This window comes from Xenopus tropicalis, chromosome 1 (genome assembly GCF_000004195.4).
Source record: "Xenopus tropicalis strain Nigerian chromosome 1, UCB_Xtro_10.0, whole genome shotgun sequence".
Taxonomy (NCBI): Eukaryota; Metazoa; Chordata; class Amphibia; order Anura; family Pipidae; genus Xenopus; species Xenopus tropicalis.
This window is the reverse complement of record NC_030677.2, coordinates 213400775-213419983: the sequence shown is the minus strand read 5'-3', so window position 1 is coordinate 213419983 and position 19209 is coordinate 213400775. Positions and strand designations below refer to the sequence as shown.

The 19209-nt window shown below is 43.2% G+C and overlaps 1 protein-coding gene and 1 pseudogene across 1 annotated transcript; both read left to right on the top strand.

Annotated features, from left to right (window-relative positions):
• Positions 1 to 4185: 4185 nt before the first annotated feature.
• Positions 4186 to 7150, top strand: LOC116412609 (annotated as a pseudogene).
• Positions 7151 to 14883: 7733 nt separating this feature from the next.
• Positions 14884 to 16814, top strand: LOC101731211 (E3 ubiquitin/ISG15 ligase TRIM25). The gene has a single exon (XM_004919672.4). It carries the CDS (start codon positions 14890 to 14892, stop codon positions 16489 to 16491), a length of 1602 nt encoding a protein of 533 aa, XP_004919729.2. The 5' UTR covers positions 14884 to 14889; the 3' UTR covers positions 16492 to 16814.
• Positions 16815 to 19209: the final 2395 nt, after the last annotated feature.

Sequence of the window (19209 nt, the reverse complement as noted above, 5' to 3'; positions counted from 1 at the left end):
CAAATATTCCTGTCCATAGGTACCTGTCTCTGGATACTTCAGGCACAAGCTCATCCAATCTCAATCCCTGGGCCCCCTGAGGAACCTCAGGGTCTGGCCAGCCGTCCCACCCTTCATCCGCCATCTTGGGTGTAGTAGGTGGTGACTGGTGTCATGCGCACATTTTGTTCCTCTACTTGGTGATATGAGGCAGGGTGTGGCAGAAATAGCAGCTGATATAGTGTGCCTGGTTTATCCCACGCAGCCACATTTTGGGCAGGGTGCAACACTAATTGTGGAACAGTCTGTAGCCCTTACACAGGTTTAACCTCCCCAACTGTGTGTGGCTTGGCAGTGTGCAGTAGCATACAGTCCCCCCTCTCACGCGTCTGCAGGGTTAGGTAAGGTGGAGGTCCCAGCTTGTGTGGTGACTGGCAGCCGCATAGTCACTTGTAGCAGTTGCAGGGGTCTCTATTCACTTTCTACAGGAGAAGCTCTAATGCACCTCTGATTCCTAGCAATCTCTCCACAAAATGGCGGTGGTGACGTAAGTTCCGGGAGCCGCCTATAGAACTCTTGCGTCTGGAAGCTTCCTCACGCGAGACTTGAAAAAGTGCGCCAAAGTGTTCTCACGTCGCTACACAAGCACGTGAAACGTGATTGACAACGCAGGAAGCCAATGGGGAACCAGGAACCAGGCTCCAAAACCCAAACCCACGGGCAATTACTTTAGGTAGAATACGTAACAGGCTGATGCCTTTTTCCTAATGAGTCTGGCAGTGCCTGTCAGCAGAATTTAAAGACACAGTACTCGGCAGTGTAGTCCTGAATAAAAATCATGTTGGGCGCCAAATGTAACACTATTTTGGGATATATTGGACCAAAACCAGGCTAGTAGTAGAGCATTTGTTACATGTGACTCTCGTACATCAGGATGGGCCTCCGCTATATGGGAGAAACTACTGAAGGATGTTGTCAAACTATACCCCCGCTGCCACTGCGTAGTATATTAGATGGTAATGCAGATTAAAGAATAGAAAATGGATGCCAGGAACTCCTGCAAAACAAAGGAACTGTTTATTTCTCCAAGACCAAATTGTAAATGCAGGGATATCAATACTCACTTAGATGAGGTAAGCAGGTATTCAATAGCATGAATGATGTTAACGCAGATTAAGCAGTAGAAGTATGGTGCCTTCCGGTTTATCCCTTCTCATAAAGAGGTTGGGCAGGGTAAGGCAACCAACAGAGTGATAGGAGGAAGCTCACCGGTTTATCCCTTCTCTTGGTAGGGGTAAGGGCAGGGTTAATTGCTGGCCCTATGTCTTCTTTACGCTCTCTCCTGGGTGGAGCAAATGAGCTGCTCTTTCTATATAAATCCTGACTGTGTAACTCTCCTACAGAGTCCTATAACATTAACCTGTTCTTGCTTTACCTCGTTCACGGGGCCCTGTCCCCACCTTAAATTTAGATGGAATGGCTACTGGGGCTTGTGTCTGCACCCAGGCCCAATGGAGTGGTGCATCAGGTAGCAGCCCAGCAGCCAGAGAGGAAGTCACACACTTCTAACAGACACTATATCAGCCTGCAGGGGGCGTGTACAACCAGGATAAACCTATAAGGGATAGCTTTATATCTGTAAACTAAGTACAAGGACTTCTGCCCAATAATAATAAAGATGTGAAGAGGTAGGGTGTAAAGCCATAGGGAGCATTAAGCCTATGGGTCCCTACAAAGGCATGAAAGAGACAAAGAGAAATGCCCAGCTTATGGACAGACCTCCAGGCTCTGTGGCAAAAGAAATCATTTCTCAGCCCAGTGCAGGCAGAGCAGCAAGTCACACAGGGCACAGACAGCACAGAGACATAATGTGGCTGCAACTACAGTCGGCAGCAGGGAGTGTAAATGTGGTAAAACCACCAATGGTTAATGACTCAAATCAACTTTTTGCCACTTTTCTTCTAGATAAAAATCCCATTACGTTTCAGCTGGACCGTGGGGCAACGATTGCTATTGGCTCTGGGGCTGCATGTTCCTGTGTTTAACTGAATAACATTGCTGATATGCATCTATCCTAAATAAAGTTATTAACAGCAAAGGATTGTGTGGAACTACACCACTCTGCGTGAGAATCTGATACCAAGGAACTCTGGTAGCTCATCAACCCTGAATATAAGAGTGTTGTACAGAATAGTTGCAACATAATTTCTGGTTCCAAATCCCGGGAGGAAGGCAGAAAGAATTACTTTTTACTTAAATTTACTTAATTTACTTAAACGCAAACGTGGTGCAGTGAGAAGTTCCACTACAAAAATGCTGCAAAAGATAGAAGGGGAGTTGGGCAAGTCAGCACCTCAGGCAGACAGTTTGCAGGAGATCCCAGAGCAGCTCTCCCTCAGAGAGGCAACATTATATGAACTGGGACATTGAAGCTCTAATAATCTCTGCAGGGGAGATTGGGCAGGGTATGAGACAGTCCTATCAGGATCGCATTGTCATGTGGAAAAGCAGAATTACACGCGTAATACAAAGAGACAGGGAGGAAGTGAATGGTGCGCCCAGCTATGCTGTCCCCCAATCCAGATCAGCATCTCAGAATAACACAGTGAAACTTCCAAAGTTGATTATTGGGAAATTTTCAGGAGAGATCAGTCACTGGAGTCAGTTTGAAACAGCAATTCACAAAAACAGCGGCCTGTCAGAAATTGATAAATTTAACTATTTGAAATCATACCTGTGTGGTGCTGCTGCAACTGCCATTGCTGGGCTGCCCGTATCCAAGGAAAATGACACCGAGGCAATAGAAATACTGCAAACCAGATATGGTCGCAAGGACTTAATAATAAATTCTCACATGAATAAGCTCTTAAACCTGACTGCAGTAAAGAGATCCTCTGATGTGCCCGCTCTGCGTCACTTATATGATGAGTGTGAGATACAAGTGCGCAGTTTGCAATCTATGGCAGTTGTATCTGACAGTTATGGAGGCCTGCTATGCCCAATATTACTGAAGCTGATTCCTGAGGATATAGCTATTGAATTTAGTCGCCAGCAGGAACATCAGGAATGTAATGTGCCCATGTTTCTGAAATTCCTAAAGAGGGAGGTTGAGAGCAGAGAGCATGCATTGCACTTAACCAGATCAGAAAAGCCTTAACTTTTATGCAATCAAGAACAGAACCATCAGAAATCAAGGGCACACCTAGAATATAAACCTGAGACTAACAATGCCAACAGCAGCTGCCCTGTACTCAGCTTCAAACCCTGCAACCTGTGTATTTTGTGACCAGTCAGAGCATGAGACTGAGAATTGTGATAAATTCACCCCAGAGGAATGCAAGGAAAGGGATTGTGTTTTGTGTGTTTGGAGCCTAAGCATATTGCAAGTATTGCAGGGTGAAGGGAGTCATATGTGCAACATGGTTACATGGTGACTTACATGGTTACATAGGGTTAAAAAAAGACCAGAGTCCATCAAGTTCAACCCTTCCAAGTAAACCCAGCACCCACACACCCACACCTACCAATCTATACACTCATATACATAAACTATATATACAACCACTAATACTAACTGTAGATTTTAGCTTGCCAGTGTGGATTTAAACATCTTTATTATAGGGCATTATTTGGCACAACCTTACTCTTTGCTCACACACAAACACTAACTACAGGTTTCCATTTTTCCCTATGCATTTTCCATTACCATCCTAACCAACAGGATCTCTACAAACACACTGGCTACCCTTACTATAGGTTACCTAACCAAACACATTTCTTGTGAAATGTTTGTCTGTATATGTAAATTGTTAGGTCTTTTTTTGTATGCCTCTGTAAAGCGCTGCTGGGGATGATGATTTTGTAGCTTTGCTTTAAACACTGACTGCTTATTACATGTGGCAAGAGACATCACAACTCAGTGTGTGACCAAAGAACCAACAAGAGCTCCATGAATCCAACAAATCTGTTTTACTGCAGGCATGGGCAGAGGGGCCTACAACTAGAAAAATTGTACGCTGTTTACTAGATGGAGGAAGTCAAAGAACTTTCATACATGAGGACATTTCCAGATCCCTTAAACTTCCTGTTGTGGGGAAAGAGACACTCAAGCTGCTCACTTTTGGGCCCAAAAGGCCTGTAAGTGCCAGCCAGAGAAGAGTCAAGTTTGTCCTTAAGAACCTCCACAGATATGACAATTGGATAGAAATGGAGGCTCTAGAAATCCCAATGATCAGCAGTGCAGTTGTGAAAATCCCAAAGGAACACCTACAGTGTGAGATGAAGTCCAAGGGACTAAGGTTATCTGACTCAGCTGAACTGACCTGCCAAGACTCAGAAATAGCAGTCTTGATTGGAGGAGATTACTATTGGAAGGTAGTATTGTAACCTCCACAGCTGTGACAATTGGATAGAAATGGAGGCTCTAGAAATCCCAACCATCAGCAGTTCAGTTGTGAAATCCCAAAGGAACACCTACAATGTGAGATGAAGTCCAAGTGACTAAGGTTATCTGACTCAGCTGAACTGACCTGCCAAGACTCAGAAATAGCAGTCTTGATTGGAGGAGATTACTATTGGAAGGTAGTATCTGGGAGAATAGAAAGACTTGGAGAAACTCTTGTTGCACTTGAAACCACCCTTGGGTGGACTCTACAAGGACCAGTTCAGATATCTAGTGCAACTGGCATCGGAACTGTTGGAGTAATCAATGTAAGTGTTGCAGATGAAACCCTTGTTTCCAGTCAACTGCGAGCCTTTTGGGAATTGGAGTCCTTAGGGGTGACTGGAGAAAAAATGGTAAACTCAGAATCAGATGAGGAAATTCTACAGTGGTTCTCATCTACAGTTAAGTGCACAGCTTGAAGATACGTGACTACCTTGGCGACCTGATCGACCACACTTGGCAAATAACTTCACTGTGGCTAAAGGAAGATTTGATCACTTGATGAAAAGGCTTTAAACAGATTTCCCTCTCTACCACAAGTACAACAGTTTAATCAAGGAGTACCTTGAGGATAGTATTGTTGAGGATGTGGAGACAGGTGAACCCTCAGGTGCCCCTCAGGGTAGGATTGAGTATTACTTACCTCATCATGCTGTGATAAAGGAAGAAAAGACAACAACTAAGTTGAGAATAGTGTTTGATGCTTCTTCTCATGAGTATCACTTAATGATTGCCTACTGACAGGACCAAATCTTAATCCTGACCTTCTAAAAATCCTGGTTTATTTTAGACTTTACAAGGTTGCCTTGATGGCAGACATTACAAAGGCATTCTTACAAATCAGCATTGCAGAAAAGGACAGAGACTCTGTCAAATTCTTGTGGACTAATGATATTCCGAGACCTAACCAGGAACCACCCTTACATATTTTGAGGATGGCAAGAGTGTTATTTGGGGCATCACCCAGCCCATTTCTTCTGACAGCCACCATCAAACATCATTTGAACCAATATGAAGGATCACATACAAGGACTGTACAGGTTCTTAACCAGATCCTTTATGTGGATGACCTCATATCAGGAGCTGACACTGTTGATGATGCCTATGAGATATCCACAGCTGTAAAAATGCATGTTTTTTGTGATGCCAGTTAATCTGCTTATGGAGCTGTTGCTTATTTACAGTATATCAAGGAGGCTATTGCATTTACCTGCTTTGTTGCTTCAAAGTCATGAGTTGCACTTCTAAAGAAGGTCACTCTTCCAAGGTTAGAGTTGCTTGGAGCATTAGTAGGTGCAAGATTAATGAAGTATTTACTAGACTGTCTGAGCATCTAGTCTATTCAACCTAATTTATGGACAGACTCTATGATTGCATTGCACTGGATCCAAAGTTCCACAAAGTTGTGGAAACCATTTGTCGCAAACAGAGTAGCAGAGATAAAATTGCTCACTGAACCAACAGTATGGTCTCACTGTGTAGGTAAGGATAACCCTGCAGATTTCCTTACAAGGGGTCAAGGTTCTAGTGACAATTAAAAATCACCTTTGGTGGGCATGGGCCAGACTGGTCCACAGTCAGGCTGGCCACAAGGTTTGCAAATGGTCACTAATGTCTCAAAATGTGCAGATGTGGAATCAGATAACGAAGTGACTTTATATAACAACTGTAGCACAAAGCTCAAATGTGACCCAGTGTTCCCTCTAGAAAGGTTTAGTAAACTACGTACTGTATACAGAATTACTGCCTGGGTACACAGATTTATTCAAAACACTAGTCAGCCAAGTAAAAGAATCATTGGTGATCTGTCTGTGGAAGAAATATTGAGGGCTGAAAGGTACTGGGTCAAATACTTACAAGGATGTGAGTTCAGTGATAAAATTCTCTGTCTTAACACAGGAAAGAGCTTGCCCAACAACTCCAAAATAAGAGACTTAAATCCATTTCTTGACAAGGATGGACTTTTGTGTGTAGGCAGTAGGCTACACAAGGCAAATCTGACTGAAAGGCAGAGACACCCTTGGATATTGCCTACAAAGGGGCACTTTTCTGAACTTCAAGTGCAATATCAGCATGAAAAGGTGATGCATTTGGGGTTACAGGGAACATTAGTACAACTCAGAGAGCAATTTTGGGTCATAAGAGCAAGACAGTAAAGTTTGTGCTGCAAAAATGTTATATTTGTAAGAAATTTAACATCAAGGCTGGAAGTGAAGAGTCTTGGAAGCTCCCACTTACGAAGTATCAGGTGTTGATTTTGCAGGTCCTCTATTTGTGAAGGACAAACATCTACAAAAAAAGGCTTACATTGCATTGTTTACTTGTGCAGTCACAAGAGCTGTTCACTTAGAACTTGTTTCAGACCAGACAACTGAAAACTTTTTATTGGCCTTTAGGAGATTTATTGCCAGAAGGGGGCTATGCAAGGTTGTATATTCTGACAATGCAAAGACTTTTAAGAGATCTGATTTGTCTCTCCAAGAACTATGGAAAACTCTAAACACTACTTCATTGAGGGAGTCCTTCACTGAGAAGGGAATTACTTGAAAGTACATTGTCGAGAGAGGTGCCTGGTGGGGAGGATTCTGGGAAATACTTGTACGTTCTGTAAAGTCTTGTCTTAAGAAAACATTGGGGAAAGCAATTCTATCCTTTGAAGAGCTTACCACAATTTTGACTGAAGTGGAGGCTGTTTTAAACTCTAGGCCACTAACCTTTACTCAGTGATGCTCACGACCTGCAGCCGTTGACACCAGGACATTTTCTTATTGGGCAGCGACTTACAACATTGCCACAATCTAAGATGCCTACAGTATCTCACAACTGTTCCACTCAAGAGGTATTGTTAAAAGGGTGGAAATACAGCCTTGTGACAAAAATTCTGGAATAGATGTTGAATATTTATTACAGATCTGTTAGTTATGTTATACAGAATACTACAGTTCCCAGAATGCACTTGCCCATATGTTACCATGCAATTTCCTGTGTGTGATGTAAGTGATTGCTATTGGTTCTGGGCGTGGTGTGATGTTGCTTTTTAATTCCTGTTCCTGTGTGAGAGCTCTCTCTGTAGCTGCATGTTCCTGTATTTACTGAATAACATTGCTGATATGCATCTCTCCTAAATAAAGTTATTAACAGCAAAGGATTGTGTGGAACTACACCACTCTGTGCAAGAATCTCATACCAAGGAACTCTGGTAGCTCATCAACCCTGAATATTAGAGTGTTGTACAGAATAGTTGCAACAGACTATGGACTTAATAAAAGTGCAGTTTCACAACATAATGGCTCTACAGGGCTCTGCAAGTCTCCAAAGTTCTCCTGAAAAGCTGGACTATGATTCAGATTTACAGATAATACAAGCAAACTATGCTGATCTATTTAAAGAGGATGGGTGCCTGGAAGGCAAATATAAACTCTAGGTCAATACTGCCATAGAACCATCCAGGCTACCCACAAGGAGAGTGCCTGTAGCTTTGATGCAACCACAAAAAAAGAACTTCAGGATTTACACAGCAGGCACATTATAGAACCAGTACAGAAGGGCACTGACTGGATAAGTAGCTTGGTAATAGTAATGAAACCATCAGGCAAACTAAGGATATGTATAGATCCTAAACCACTTAACAAAGCCCTCAAAAGGAATCATTACCCAATGCCTACAATAGAAGATATTCTGCCAGATCTATCAGATGCCGGATATTGTCAGTATGTGATGTTAAAATGGATTCTGGCATGTGGAACTAGATGAGAAATCAAGTTACTTGACAACTTTTTCCACCCCATTTGGGAGATACAGATGGCTCAAAATGCTAATGGGAATAAGTCCAGCTCCAGAAGTATTTCAGCAAAGGCTACATTAAGCTCTAGAGGGACTTGCAGGTGTTAAAACAATAGCTGATACTTATTGTTGGTGAGGGTGACAGCCTAGAATCTGCCACCCGGGATCATGATCTGAAAATGATCAAGCTTCTAGAAAGATGTCAACAAAAAGGCATTAAACTCAACCTGGAAAAATGTAAGCTTAAAATGACTGACGTGCCATATATAGGGCATCTTTTGACATCAAGTGGCTTAAAAGTGGATCCAGAAAAAGTCAGGACAATTCAGTAAATGCCTGCCCCAACAGATGTACGGGGAGTTCAGCGCTTCCTAGGCATGGTTATTATCTCTCCATATTCTGTGGCCATTTGTCAGATATGTGTGACCCACTGAGACTGTTAACATAAAATCCAAACTGAAACTCACTCAAAATCGCCAGGCACAGTACTACAACAAATCAGCAAGATCTACCAACTCATCAGATAAACGATAATGTTTGGGTTCAACCACTTGGCAGAAGTGCCAGAAGTCATAAAAACCCTAGGACATCAGTCGTACCTAGTCAGAACAGAGGAAGGAAAGGTATTGAAAAGAAATCATAGACATTTAAAGAAGACTGGAGAACCTGATGACTGGAAGCCACACAAACCATTTGATGATGATCAAAATTGGCCTTCATCAAAAACTCCAACAGCAGATCTTCAAGGCCAGACAAGGCAGGAAGCAACTGAAATATGTGGGGAGCAAGAAGCAAGAAGAAATACCATGTGTCAAGAGCTGGAGAATGTGCAGAAAGCCAGCCCACCTCAAGGATTATGTATAACTGGCCACAACATAATGTTATACGTTAAGCACTGTTGTTATGAACAATAGTTGAAGTTATAAATTTTTGTTTTCTTTAACTCTTTTACTGCCAATGACGTATGGGATATGTCGTGGCAGTAAAAGGGCTTAAATGCCAATGACGTGTCCCATACGTCATTGGCATTTAAGGGCTGCTCTCTATCGATGACAGCCCCCCTGGGCAACGTGCCAGGGGGGCTGTCATGAGGGTCCTGTGAGCGATCGTGTTGCAGGACCCTCCAGGAAGCATCAGACATGATCGCATTGCGTCTGCTGCTTCCTGCTTCCTTCTTCCCCCCCTAGCGCCAGCCCACTGAGGAGGAGGCGATCGGGTCTTCAAGACAGGTAAGGAGTTTTTTTTATAAGGGGTTTTTTGTAAGGGTTTTTTTTTGTTTTGTTTCTTTTTTTTTTTTTTCATTTTACCACTTTGTTTTTAGTTTCTTTTACCTAAAAACTGTTTATTTTGACAGCGTAACTTTTGGATCAGATATTCTGACCACTAATTACACTGTCATGTGACTTATTTTGTTGTTTCACTGATTTGCACAATTTTTGTGGTTTTATCGCATTTTATCCCTGCATAAGTGTTCCTGATCTGTTTTTAGGGTAGCTTTGCCAGGTGTAACTTTGGTGTACAAAAATAACTTTGCCTATTTTGAATTCATCAGAATGTGTACTTTCCACAAATATATGGTTTTCTGGGGGTCTGTGTATAGTTGGGGGGGGGTTACTGCACATAATACGCTGTCAGGGGGCTCTGTGTGCAGGCAAGAAATCCATATGCGCTATTTTCATTTTGGGGTCAGTACATACCGCAGACTTTGGTATATCTATGCATATTGGGCATCAAACTGTTCAGTAGACCTTAGGTGTTCCTATTTGGGGTGATTTGCCTTTATCTGATCTTTATCAAGAAATTGTGAGAGATAAATGCGGCAAATTGCAACATTTTTATGTGATTTTCTAAATGTCATATAAATCTGCAAACTTAGGAAAGTTTTACAGCTTGGTACTTTGGAGCAAAAAGAAATGTTTACCCATTATAGATTCAGGGGGATGTGTACTTTCCAAAAATATATGGCTTTCTGGGGTGAGTGTACTTTTTTTGTAGCATTATCCCACATAAAGGATGTAAATGTGTTGATTTTGCAGGAGCTGAAATGATACATCATATGGGGGTATGTTCCCATTGGGGCCCCTACATGCCACATACTTAGCTAAACCTATACATATTTGGCATCAAACTGTTCAGTGGATCCCTGGTGTTCAAATTTAGGGTGTTTTATCTTGGTACTTAATGCTATGTGGGAGATAAGATGCTGCGAAGTGGAAGCTTTGAGGGGATTTTTGGAAATGTTATCAAAATTGCTAACTTTAGAAAAGCTGTGTGGCTTGGTACTTTGGAGTAGAAAGACATGGGTACCCATTTTAGATTCGGGGGAATGTGTACTTTCCAAAAATATATGACTTTCTGGGGTGAGCGTACTTTTTACTAGCTTTATCCCACATAAATTATGTAAATGTGTTGATTTTGCTGGAGCTGAAATAACAGAAATGATTGATCATATGGGGGTATGTTCACATTGGGGCCCCTACATGCCACATACTTAGGTAAACCTATACATATTGGGCATCAAACTGTTCAGTGGACCCCTGGCGTTCAAATTTAGGGTGTTTTATCTTGGTATTTAACACTATGTGGGAGATAAGATGCTGCAAAGTGGAAGCTTTGAGGGGATTTTTGGAAATGTCATAAAAATTCCTAATTTTAGAAAAGCTGTGCGGCTTGGTACTTTGGAGTAGAAAGACATGGGTACCCATTTTAGATTTGGGGGAATGTGTACTTTCCAAAAATATATGACTTCTGGGGTGAGCGTACTTTTTACTAGCTTTATCCCACATATAATGATGCAAATGTGCTGAAATGACAGAAATGATAGATCATATGGGGATATGTTCACATTGGGGCCCCTACATGCCACATACTTAGCTAACCCTATACATATTGGGCATCAAACAGTTCAGTGGACCCCTGGCATTCATATTTAGGGTGTTTTATCTTGGTACTTAATGCTATGTAGAAGATAAGATGCTGCGAAGTGGAAGCTTTGAGGGGATTTTTGGAAATGTTATCAAAATTGCTAACTTTAGAAAAGCTGTGTGGCTTGGTACTTTGGAGTAGAAAGACATGGGTACCCATTTTAGATTCGGGGGAATGTGTACTTTCCAAAAATATATGACTTTCTGGGGTGAGCGTACTTTTTACTAGCTTTATCCCACATAAATTATGTAAATGTGTTGATTTTGCTGGAGCTGAAATAACAGAAATGATTGATCATATGGGGGTATGTTCACATTGGGGCCTCTACATGCCACATACTTAGGTAAACCTATACATATTGGGCATCAAACTGTTCAGTGGACCCCTGGCGTTCAAATTTAGGGTGTTTTATCTTGGTATTTAACACTATGTGGGAGATAAGATGCTGCAAAGTGGAAGCTTTGAGGGGATTTTTGGAAATGTCATAAAAATTCCTAATTTTAGAAAAGCTGTGCGGCTTGGTACTTTGGAGTAGAAAGACATGGGTACCCATTTTAGATTTGGGGGAATGTGTACTTTCCAAAAATATATGACTTCTGGGGTGAGCGTACTTTTTACTAGCTTTATCCCACATATAATGATGCAAATGTGCTGAAATGACAGAAATGATAGATCATATGGGGATATGTTCACATTGGGGCCCCTACATGCCACATACTTAGCTAACCCTATACATATTGGGCATCAAACAGTTCAGTGGACCCCTGGCATTCATATTTAGGGTGTTTTGTTTGGTTACTTTATGACCTGTAGGAGATAAGATACTATAGACTGGAATCTTTGAAGCTATTTTTTTTTAAAAAATCACAAATTTTGATAAAAACCAATAACTTTAGGAAAGCATTGCGACTTGATAGTTTGGAGCAGACAGACAGTTCTACCTATTCTGGATTCCCCAGAATCTGTTCTTTCCAAAAATGTACAATTTTCTGGGATAAACTTTCTGTTAGCGGAATTTTTGGCCTTAAAATCTAAAGTATGCAGCTTTCTGGAGCAGTGCTTTGGGAATTTGGTAGGGTACTGCTGGGAGTTTTTGACCTATACAAGTGACAAATCTCCATAAAACTATATATATTTGGTATTGGCACGTTCAGGAGACATGGGACTTTCCAAATCAGTTGTATATTCGTGCATAAAATAATTTTTGTTTCTAGTATGTGTGATTATATTATGGAAAATTTGTTTTTTTTTTTGCATTTTTAGACATTTAGAAGCCTAAATCTTGTTACAGAATTGGAATTACACAAAAATTTTACCATATTTTGAAAGCTTAGGTTGATCTGAAAAAAATGATATATTGTTTTCCTGGGTAAACTAAAAGCCCCCCCGAGGTAAGGCCCCTAAAGTGAAACAGTGCAAAATGTTCAAATACTGTCTGGCAATACAAGTTCCGCTTTGACCAAAACAGCTGGCAGTAAAAGGGTTAAAAGAGAAAGGATGTAGCAATATGTGTTAGACTTAGCCACTAGAGGTCTCACTCCTTTTAGACCTGGGTACAAGTTAGCTAACAGAGACTTGTGGGTAGCTGCAGAGAGTGTGTTCAGCAGTAATGGCTTCTGTTCATCATCTAATAAAGTTTGATCCTGAGACTGTATCACCTTGATTTGGCAGCTGAACACTACATACAGTTTACCACAGAGACATTTTAAAGCATATATTACATGGCCTGAATTACAGGTATGGTACTGTTTGATAGGAATTTTGTGACCTTTTTGGGGGTGTGTAATGTAATCCACTTTTATAATGGAGTTATTGAAATTTAAGCATGCAGAAGTACCATTCTTTGGTTCAGCAAGAAACCTAATTTGCTTAGTATTAGCTGTATTCAGTTCAGCCCTCACGAGATGATTAGCAATATTTTCCCCTGTTTTATAGGAGAATATGGGATTTTCCTTAAAAAGTCTTTCAAATGTAAAATCCTGTGATAGAAGGGACCAATGTTTTCTTACAATATTCACAGTATCTCTCACCACAAACAAGAGATGTCTGAAGAACACACCTGTACCAGTTCTCAAGAGAATATCAATACGTTGCTTACACTGGAGCAGATATCAGCCTTGTTATTGCAGCAGTTGATACTACTATTCCATTACATGACTCAACAGATGGTAAGGATTTTCACCATCAATTGTTGAATTTATACAAGAAGGAACTGAGCCTCATTCTACACAGCTCCACCATAGTTGAATTTATCAAGAACAATATAATTCCTCATGGATTGAGAGTGCAACTATTACCGCTTGGTTGTTATAATAATAAGGAATTCCGAACAAAATGGGAGGGAATCTGGAACAAAGCCACCCTGGATGCCATGGTACTTACAGTAGAGTACCTACAGCCTGAGCTAAACCTGTGGTGAGATCACTGCATTGAAAGATTCGGCTATTATCAGCACCATTAGCAAGAGTGACTACGAAAAAACTATACAAGAGATTAATTGTAATATAAAGAAGTTACAAAAAGAAATAGAAGCATGCAAACTAAAGAAATTGGCGTGGGGCACGAGAGACTACTCTACTGGCTGTGTGTATACCTGGCAAAACAAATCCCCGAGGCAGCAGACTTGCACTGAAAGAAGGTTTGGCCTGCCGGGACACCGTACTGAGCCAAGGGAATCCCCAGCTGTGCCTCAGAGGTACCCCCCACCCCACTGCAGTGCAGAGAGTAAGGCGGCTGACTGCATTTTTTCGACACAAACCGGAGAGGAAGTTAAAAGGGGAGACAGTGATTCTGGAGCACAGGAAGAGACAGGGAGGTGAGGAGACACCCAGGGAACAAGCGCCGCACCACAGAGGAAGTTGTGCACCAGTGAGATGCCAGTTCTACCGGCCATAACAGCCAGGAGACAGGAGGAATGTGACTGATATTATTATCAATCTCTCTGACTATACACTTACAAAAGCTGAACAGGCTGTTTTGAATAAAGGCTTGGGTTTTATTCCCACTCACTTCCCTGAATTATTTCAGTGGAAAATAGACTTCTATAAGTTCATTAAAAGACTAAACCTTAAAATGCACATTATGGAAAAGAAACAAGAGAACACTGCCATAATTACCCATAAAAGTGACAAGCTGCAGATTAAAAGTGACTTTATACCTGAAATTACTAATCCAGCATTGGAAACATTTGTGTTCTTTGTGTGCTTTGCATCTTTAAATAAATAACACAGAATTTACTTGGCTCTCCAATGGAATTTTTATTTTTTATGCTTTTCATGCCTCTGCCCCTCACTCCTCTCCTCCTCACTACTCTCCTCCTCACTCCTCTGCCCGATACCCCTCTCCTCCTCACTCCTCTGCCCCTCACTCCTCTACTCCTCACTCCTCAGGTGGGTGCAGAGGCCCCAGCATTACTATAAGGTACAGGGAGAGACCCAGCCTGTGTCTGTCAGTGAGAGAAGCGCTAATGCTGATTGGCCTGTAACTGGCAGAGCTGGCACTTTGGCTCCCTAGGGAGTGTGTATGTGCTGTGCCTGCTGGGAAATACTCAATTAACTGTGTAATCACCCCACATTTGTTTCCTGCGAGAGTTTCATTAATGGTGATAAACAAATGAGAACTTATACAGTTAACAGGAATCTAAAGTCCAAGTAATAAACTTGCCCTTCCCTGTGCGAAAAGGGGAGATAAACCCACTGGTTATAGAGAGATAATAAAAAAGACTAAAGTTCAGTTTTGTTTCTTTCCTGATTTCAGCGATGGCGGCTGCTGATCTGAGAGCTGAGCTGAGCTGCTCCATCTGCCTGAGCATTTATACTGATCCGGTATCCCTGCCCTGTGGCCATAACTTCTGCCGGGACTGCATTGGGAAAACATGGGACACCCAGGAGGACACTTTCCTTGAAAATCCTTCTTGCCCTGAATGTAGAGAGAGATTTAAAAGGAGACCTGAACCGGCAACAGATTGGCAGCTGCGTGGCATGGTGGAGTGGTTCTGTCAGACTGAGACAGAGCTGGGGGAGACTGGGACCTTCTGCACTTACTGTCTCCTCTCTCCTGTACCTGCTGCTAAATCCTGTCTCCTGTGTGAGGCTTCTCTGTGTGATACCCACCTGAGGGGGCACTGCCAGTCAGCAGAACATGTACTCACTGAGCCCACCGCTTCCTTTATGGGGAGAAAATGTTCTGTACACAATGAGCCCCTAAAGTATCACTGCTGTGAGGACTCCGCCTGTATCTGTGCATCCTGCTGCCTGGCCGGGGAGCACCGGGGCCACAGGGTGGAGCTGCTGAGTGAGGCCTCTGAGAAGAAGAAAGAGAAACTGAGGAAAGTTCTGGAGAAACTGAGCCCAGAGAGAGAGGAGACTGAGAGAGGAGCCCAGAGGCTGCAGGAGCGCAGGAGAGAAGTGGCAGAAGCGGCAGCCGGTGAGACAGAGAGAGTCACTGCCCTGTTTAGGGGCATCAGGGAAGAGCTGGAAGCCCTAGAGAAGCGACTCCTGAGTGACATCTCCAGGCAGAAAGAGGAGCTTTCCCTCCCACTCACTGAGCTGATCCAACAGCTGGAAATAAAGAAGGACGAGCTGTCCAGGAAGATCAGTCACATTGAGGAGCTGTGCAACATGGCAGATCCACTCACTGTCCTACAGGAACAATGGGAATCCCATGGAGCTGCCTTTTGTGGGGCTGAGGGGGCAGATACTGAGGGCAGAGAGAGAGAGGGTATAAAGGTCCCGGCTGTAGGGGATCTGGATGTGGGTCGGATCTCAGAGACATTACTCACAGGCTTAGCTGGGATTGTGACTGGGGTAGAGGGTTTGTGCTTCCCTGGGCAGGAGGCTACAGAGCTGGTACTGGATATAAACACGGCTGGGAATGATGTATCTGTATCAGGGGATGGGAAATCTGCTTCCTACTCACATACAGACCAGCGTCGCCCACAAACCCCAGAGAGATTTCAATATTTTCAGGCTTTAAGCAGCAGGAGTTTCCCCTCAGGGCGACATTACTGGGAAGTGGAGGTCAGTGAATCAGGGGACTGGAGGGTAGGGGCGGCCTATCCCAGTATAGAAAGGGAAGGGGATCAGTTCTACATTGGGGAGAATAACAAGTCCTGGTGTTTGTGGAGATGGTGTAATAATAGCTATTCAGTGATACATAAAAGGAAAGTCACACGGTTACCCCACATCCCTTCCTGCAGGAGAATCAGGATCTCATTGGACTATGAGGCCGGACGCCTGTCCTTTTATGAGCTGAGTGAGCCAATCAGGCGCTTACACACCTTCACTGCCTCCTTCACTGAGCCCCTTCATGCTGCATTCTGGGTATGGGGGGACGGTGCCTGGGTGAGAATCATTAGTTAGGGCCCTGCCCACTGCCCAGCAGGAACCCCATTCCCAGAGCTGCCCTTAGCCCTGTGATGCCAGGAAAGGAAGGAAATGTGGGTGCCATGTTAATGTTGGGCAGTACTAACTAATAACGTCTTAGTGGGCTAAGTGGGACTGATTTATGATGCCAGTGCAGCTGCCAGTAGCAACCAATAAGGTCTTTCTTTTCATTTCCAACCTCTAATATAATCTAATATTCAAAACCAACTGCTGACTGGTTGCTATGTGTTTCTGCCCTATCAAACTGCATGTATTCTGTTATATGTTCTGTTCAACTGAGTCGTAATATTCCCAATAAAGAGCAGAGCACAATTTGTGTTTCTTCAAATGAGATTGTAATAAGGAAACTTCATAGAAAATAGACAAAGAGAAGAGAATGGGAAGTGAAAAGAAAAGTTGGGGGAAGCCGGCTGATCCATTAGAGGGAGAGAAACAATAAGAGAAAAGATAAAGTGATAAGAAAATAAGCACTAGATAAGCCAAGATGTTGGGAAGAGAGAAGGGTCGGATGTTACACATATTTATCCATCTATACGGTATGTACTAAGGGGCAGCATTGATTTTCTAAACACACCGCCCAGAGGCCGCCGCCCCCATTCTCCGCCCCTTCGTTGGATCACGCTCAAGCACATCCTTTTATCTCACACACGGTGCAGTGGGGACAGGACGAGCAGAAAACTTCTAGAAACTTCTAGTAACCCAGACCCCAGAGCTCTGTATGTGAACAAAGTTCAATTGTGGCTGGGGGCCAACCCATTTGTGCCACCCTAGGCCCGGGCCTTTATGGCCTCCCCACAGATCCTGATGGGAATGATATATATATGTATAATCTCTGTAAAATGCTGCTGAATATGTTGGTGCTATAGAAACAAAGGGTAACAAAAATATGATTACTCCAGCTGATAACTAGCCCTGCCCCTAACTGGCAAACACCCAGCAGCCATTATTTTGCCAGGAAGGCCATCCCTGCCCTCTACCAGCAGGTGGCGTGGAATGTGTCCCTGTCACTGAATCATGCTGTTGGAAGCAGGGCTCACTGGGCCATGGATATTTGGACTAGAAGGCATGGGCAGGGGTGGTGTGTATCCTACACCGCCAACTGGGTCACTCTATTGAGTGCTTGGGAGGGTGCAAATAGGGGCGCACCACTCAGGCTGGAGGTGCCTCCGCGTGAGATAAAGGGGAAACCCAACAGAGCCACTGCCTCACTACTTCTCTGCTGCTGCACCCCAAGGTATTGATAACTGCCCCATAACTAAGCTTTAGTCTAGCACAGCTACTGCCCGGCTGGGCTGCAACTCATCTGCCTAAGGAAAGGGAGTCAAACCGGGTCTGTGCTCCTGGCCACCTTCCAGGCTCAGGTCCAGTTATGGTTCATTGTCCACCAGCTCTGACCAGAAAATGTGTATGTGCAACACCAAGGCCAACTGACCCACATGCCTTGCTTTCCACAACTTTCCCAACCTCATGTAAAGAGCTACCCGGGTTAAGGTGATGTACTGGAGAGGGCATGTAGGGTAAGTGGCCACTTCTGCAGGTCCCGAGCCAACAGCATTTCCTTGGATACAGTGGCAGCACCATTTGCCACCCCAACAGGCAATCTGTGAGCTGCCAGACTGTAACCCAACCCTGGGCTGCCAGTAACTGCCTGCTGGGGCACAGTGCCAGGGGAACTCAGGGGGCACAGCTGGGGTACTTCAGTGCAGAGCAATGGCAGCTCCACTAAGTTATTCCCCCCTATGAGCAAGCTACATGCTTTGTTAGCTGTCTATATCTAGACTCCCTGTCTATTTATAAAACATTCACTTGGGCTGCGGTACCGTCTCTAAGATAGTTACATAGTTACATAATTAAAGGAATACTGTCATGTAGCGATATCTGCAGAAAATGCAAAGTCTGTGTGGCATTAGCCTAAAGTTATTGTTTTACTACAACTCCCAGCATCCCCTGCCAGCTCACTTGGTATGTAGGTTTCAAATTGCTGGGCCTTTGTGCTAAATAACCTGATTGCTGCTGCTCAGGAAAGCAAGTGATTTGTGGCTTTATGGTTTTCTCATAAATAACTAAGAAATAAAGTTCTAGGTGTTTGTTAGTGACTCGGGTGAGTGAGAGGGAAAGTGTCAGACAGTGTGAGGGGAAATTGGGTTAAATGTTTAGACCTTCATCAAAGTCTTTTCCAGGGTTTCTATCAGATAGGAAAAGTGGGCAGGTGGGGGTTAAACTTTAGATGTCAATCAAGAAGGGTCAGCCCCTCCTACTCCCCTCTGCTCAGAACACAAGCTGTCTGTCAGAACTGAGCCAAGTTGGGCTGATTCCCATTTATGATAGTTCCCCTTTAACCCTTTCACTGCCAACCATTTTGGTCAAAGCGGAACTTGTATTGCCAGACAGTTTTTGAACATTTTTCACTTTAGGGGCCTTTCCTCAGGGGGCCTTTTCGTTTAGGAGACATTTTATATAAAGTTCATATTCAGTTATAATATTCATCCTCCCTCAAAATGTGAAATGATGCAGAAAAAAAGATGTTTTGAAACCATTTTACCTTCTAAAACTGCCATTATATGAGAGCTGCATAGACAACCTCTCAAGTCAGAAGCCAGAATGAAATGAAAGATGGGAGTGTCCTTCAGTCTCCCACAGGAAGTGGTCACAGCTCTGACTGACAGGCTTTACTCAACGGTAGCAGGGAAACCC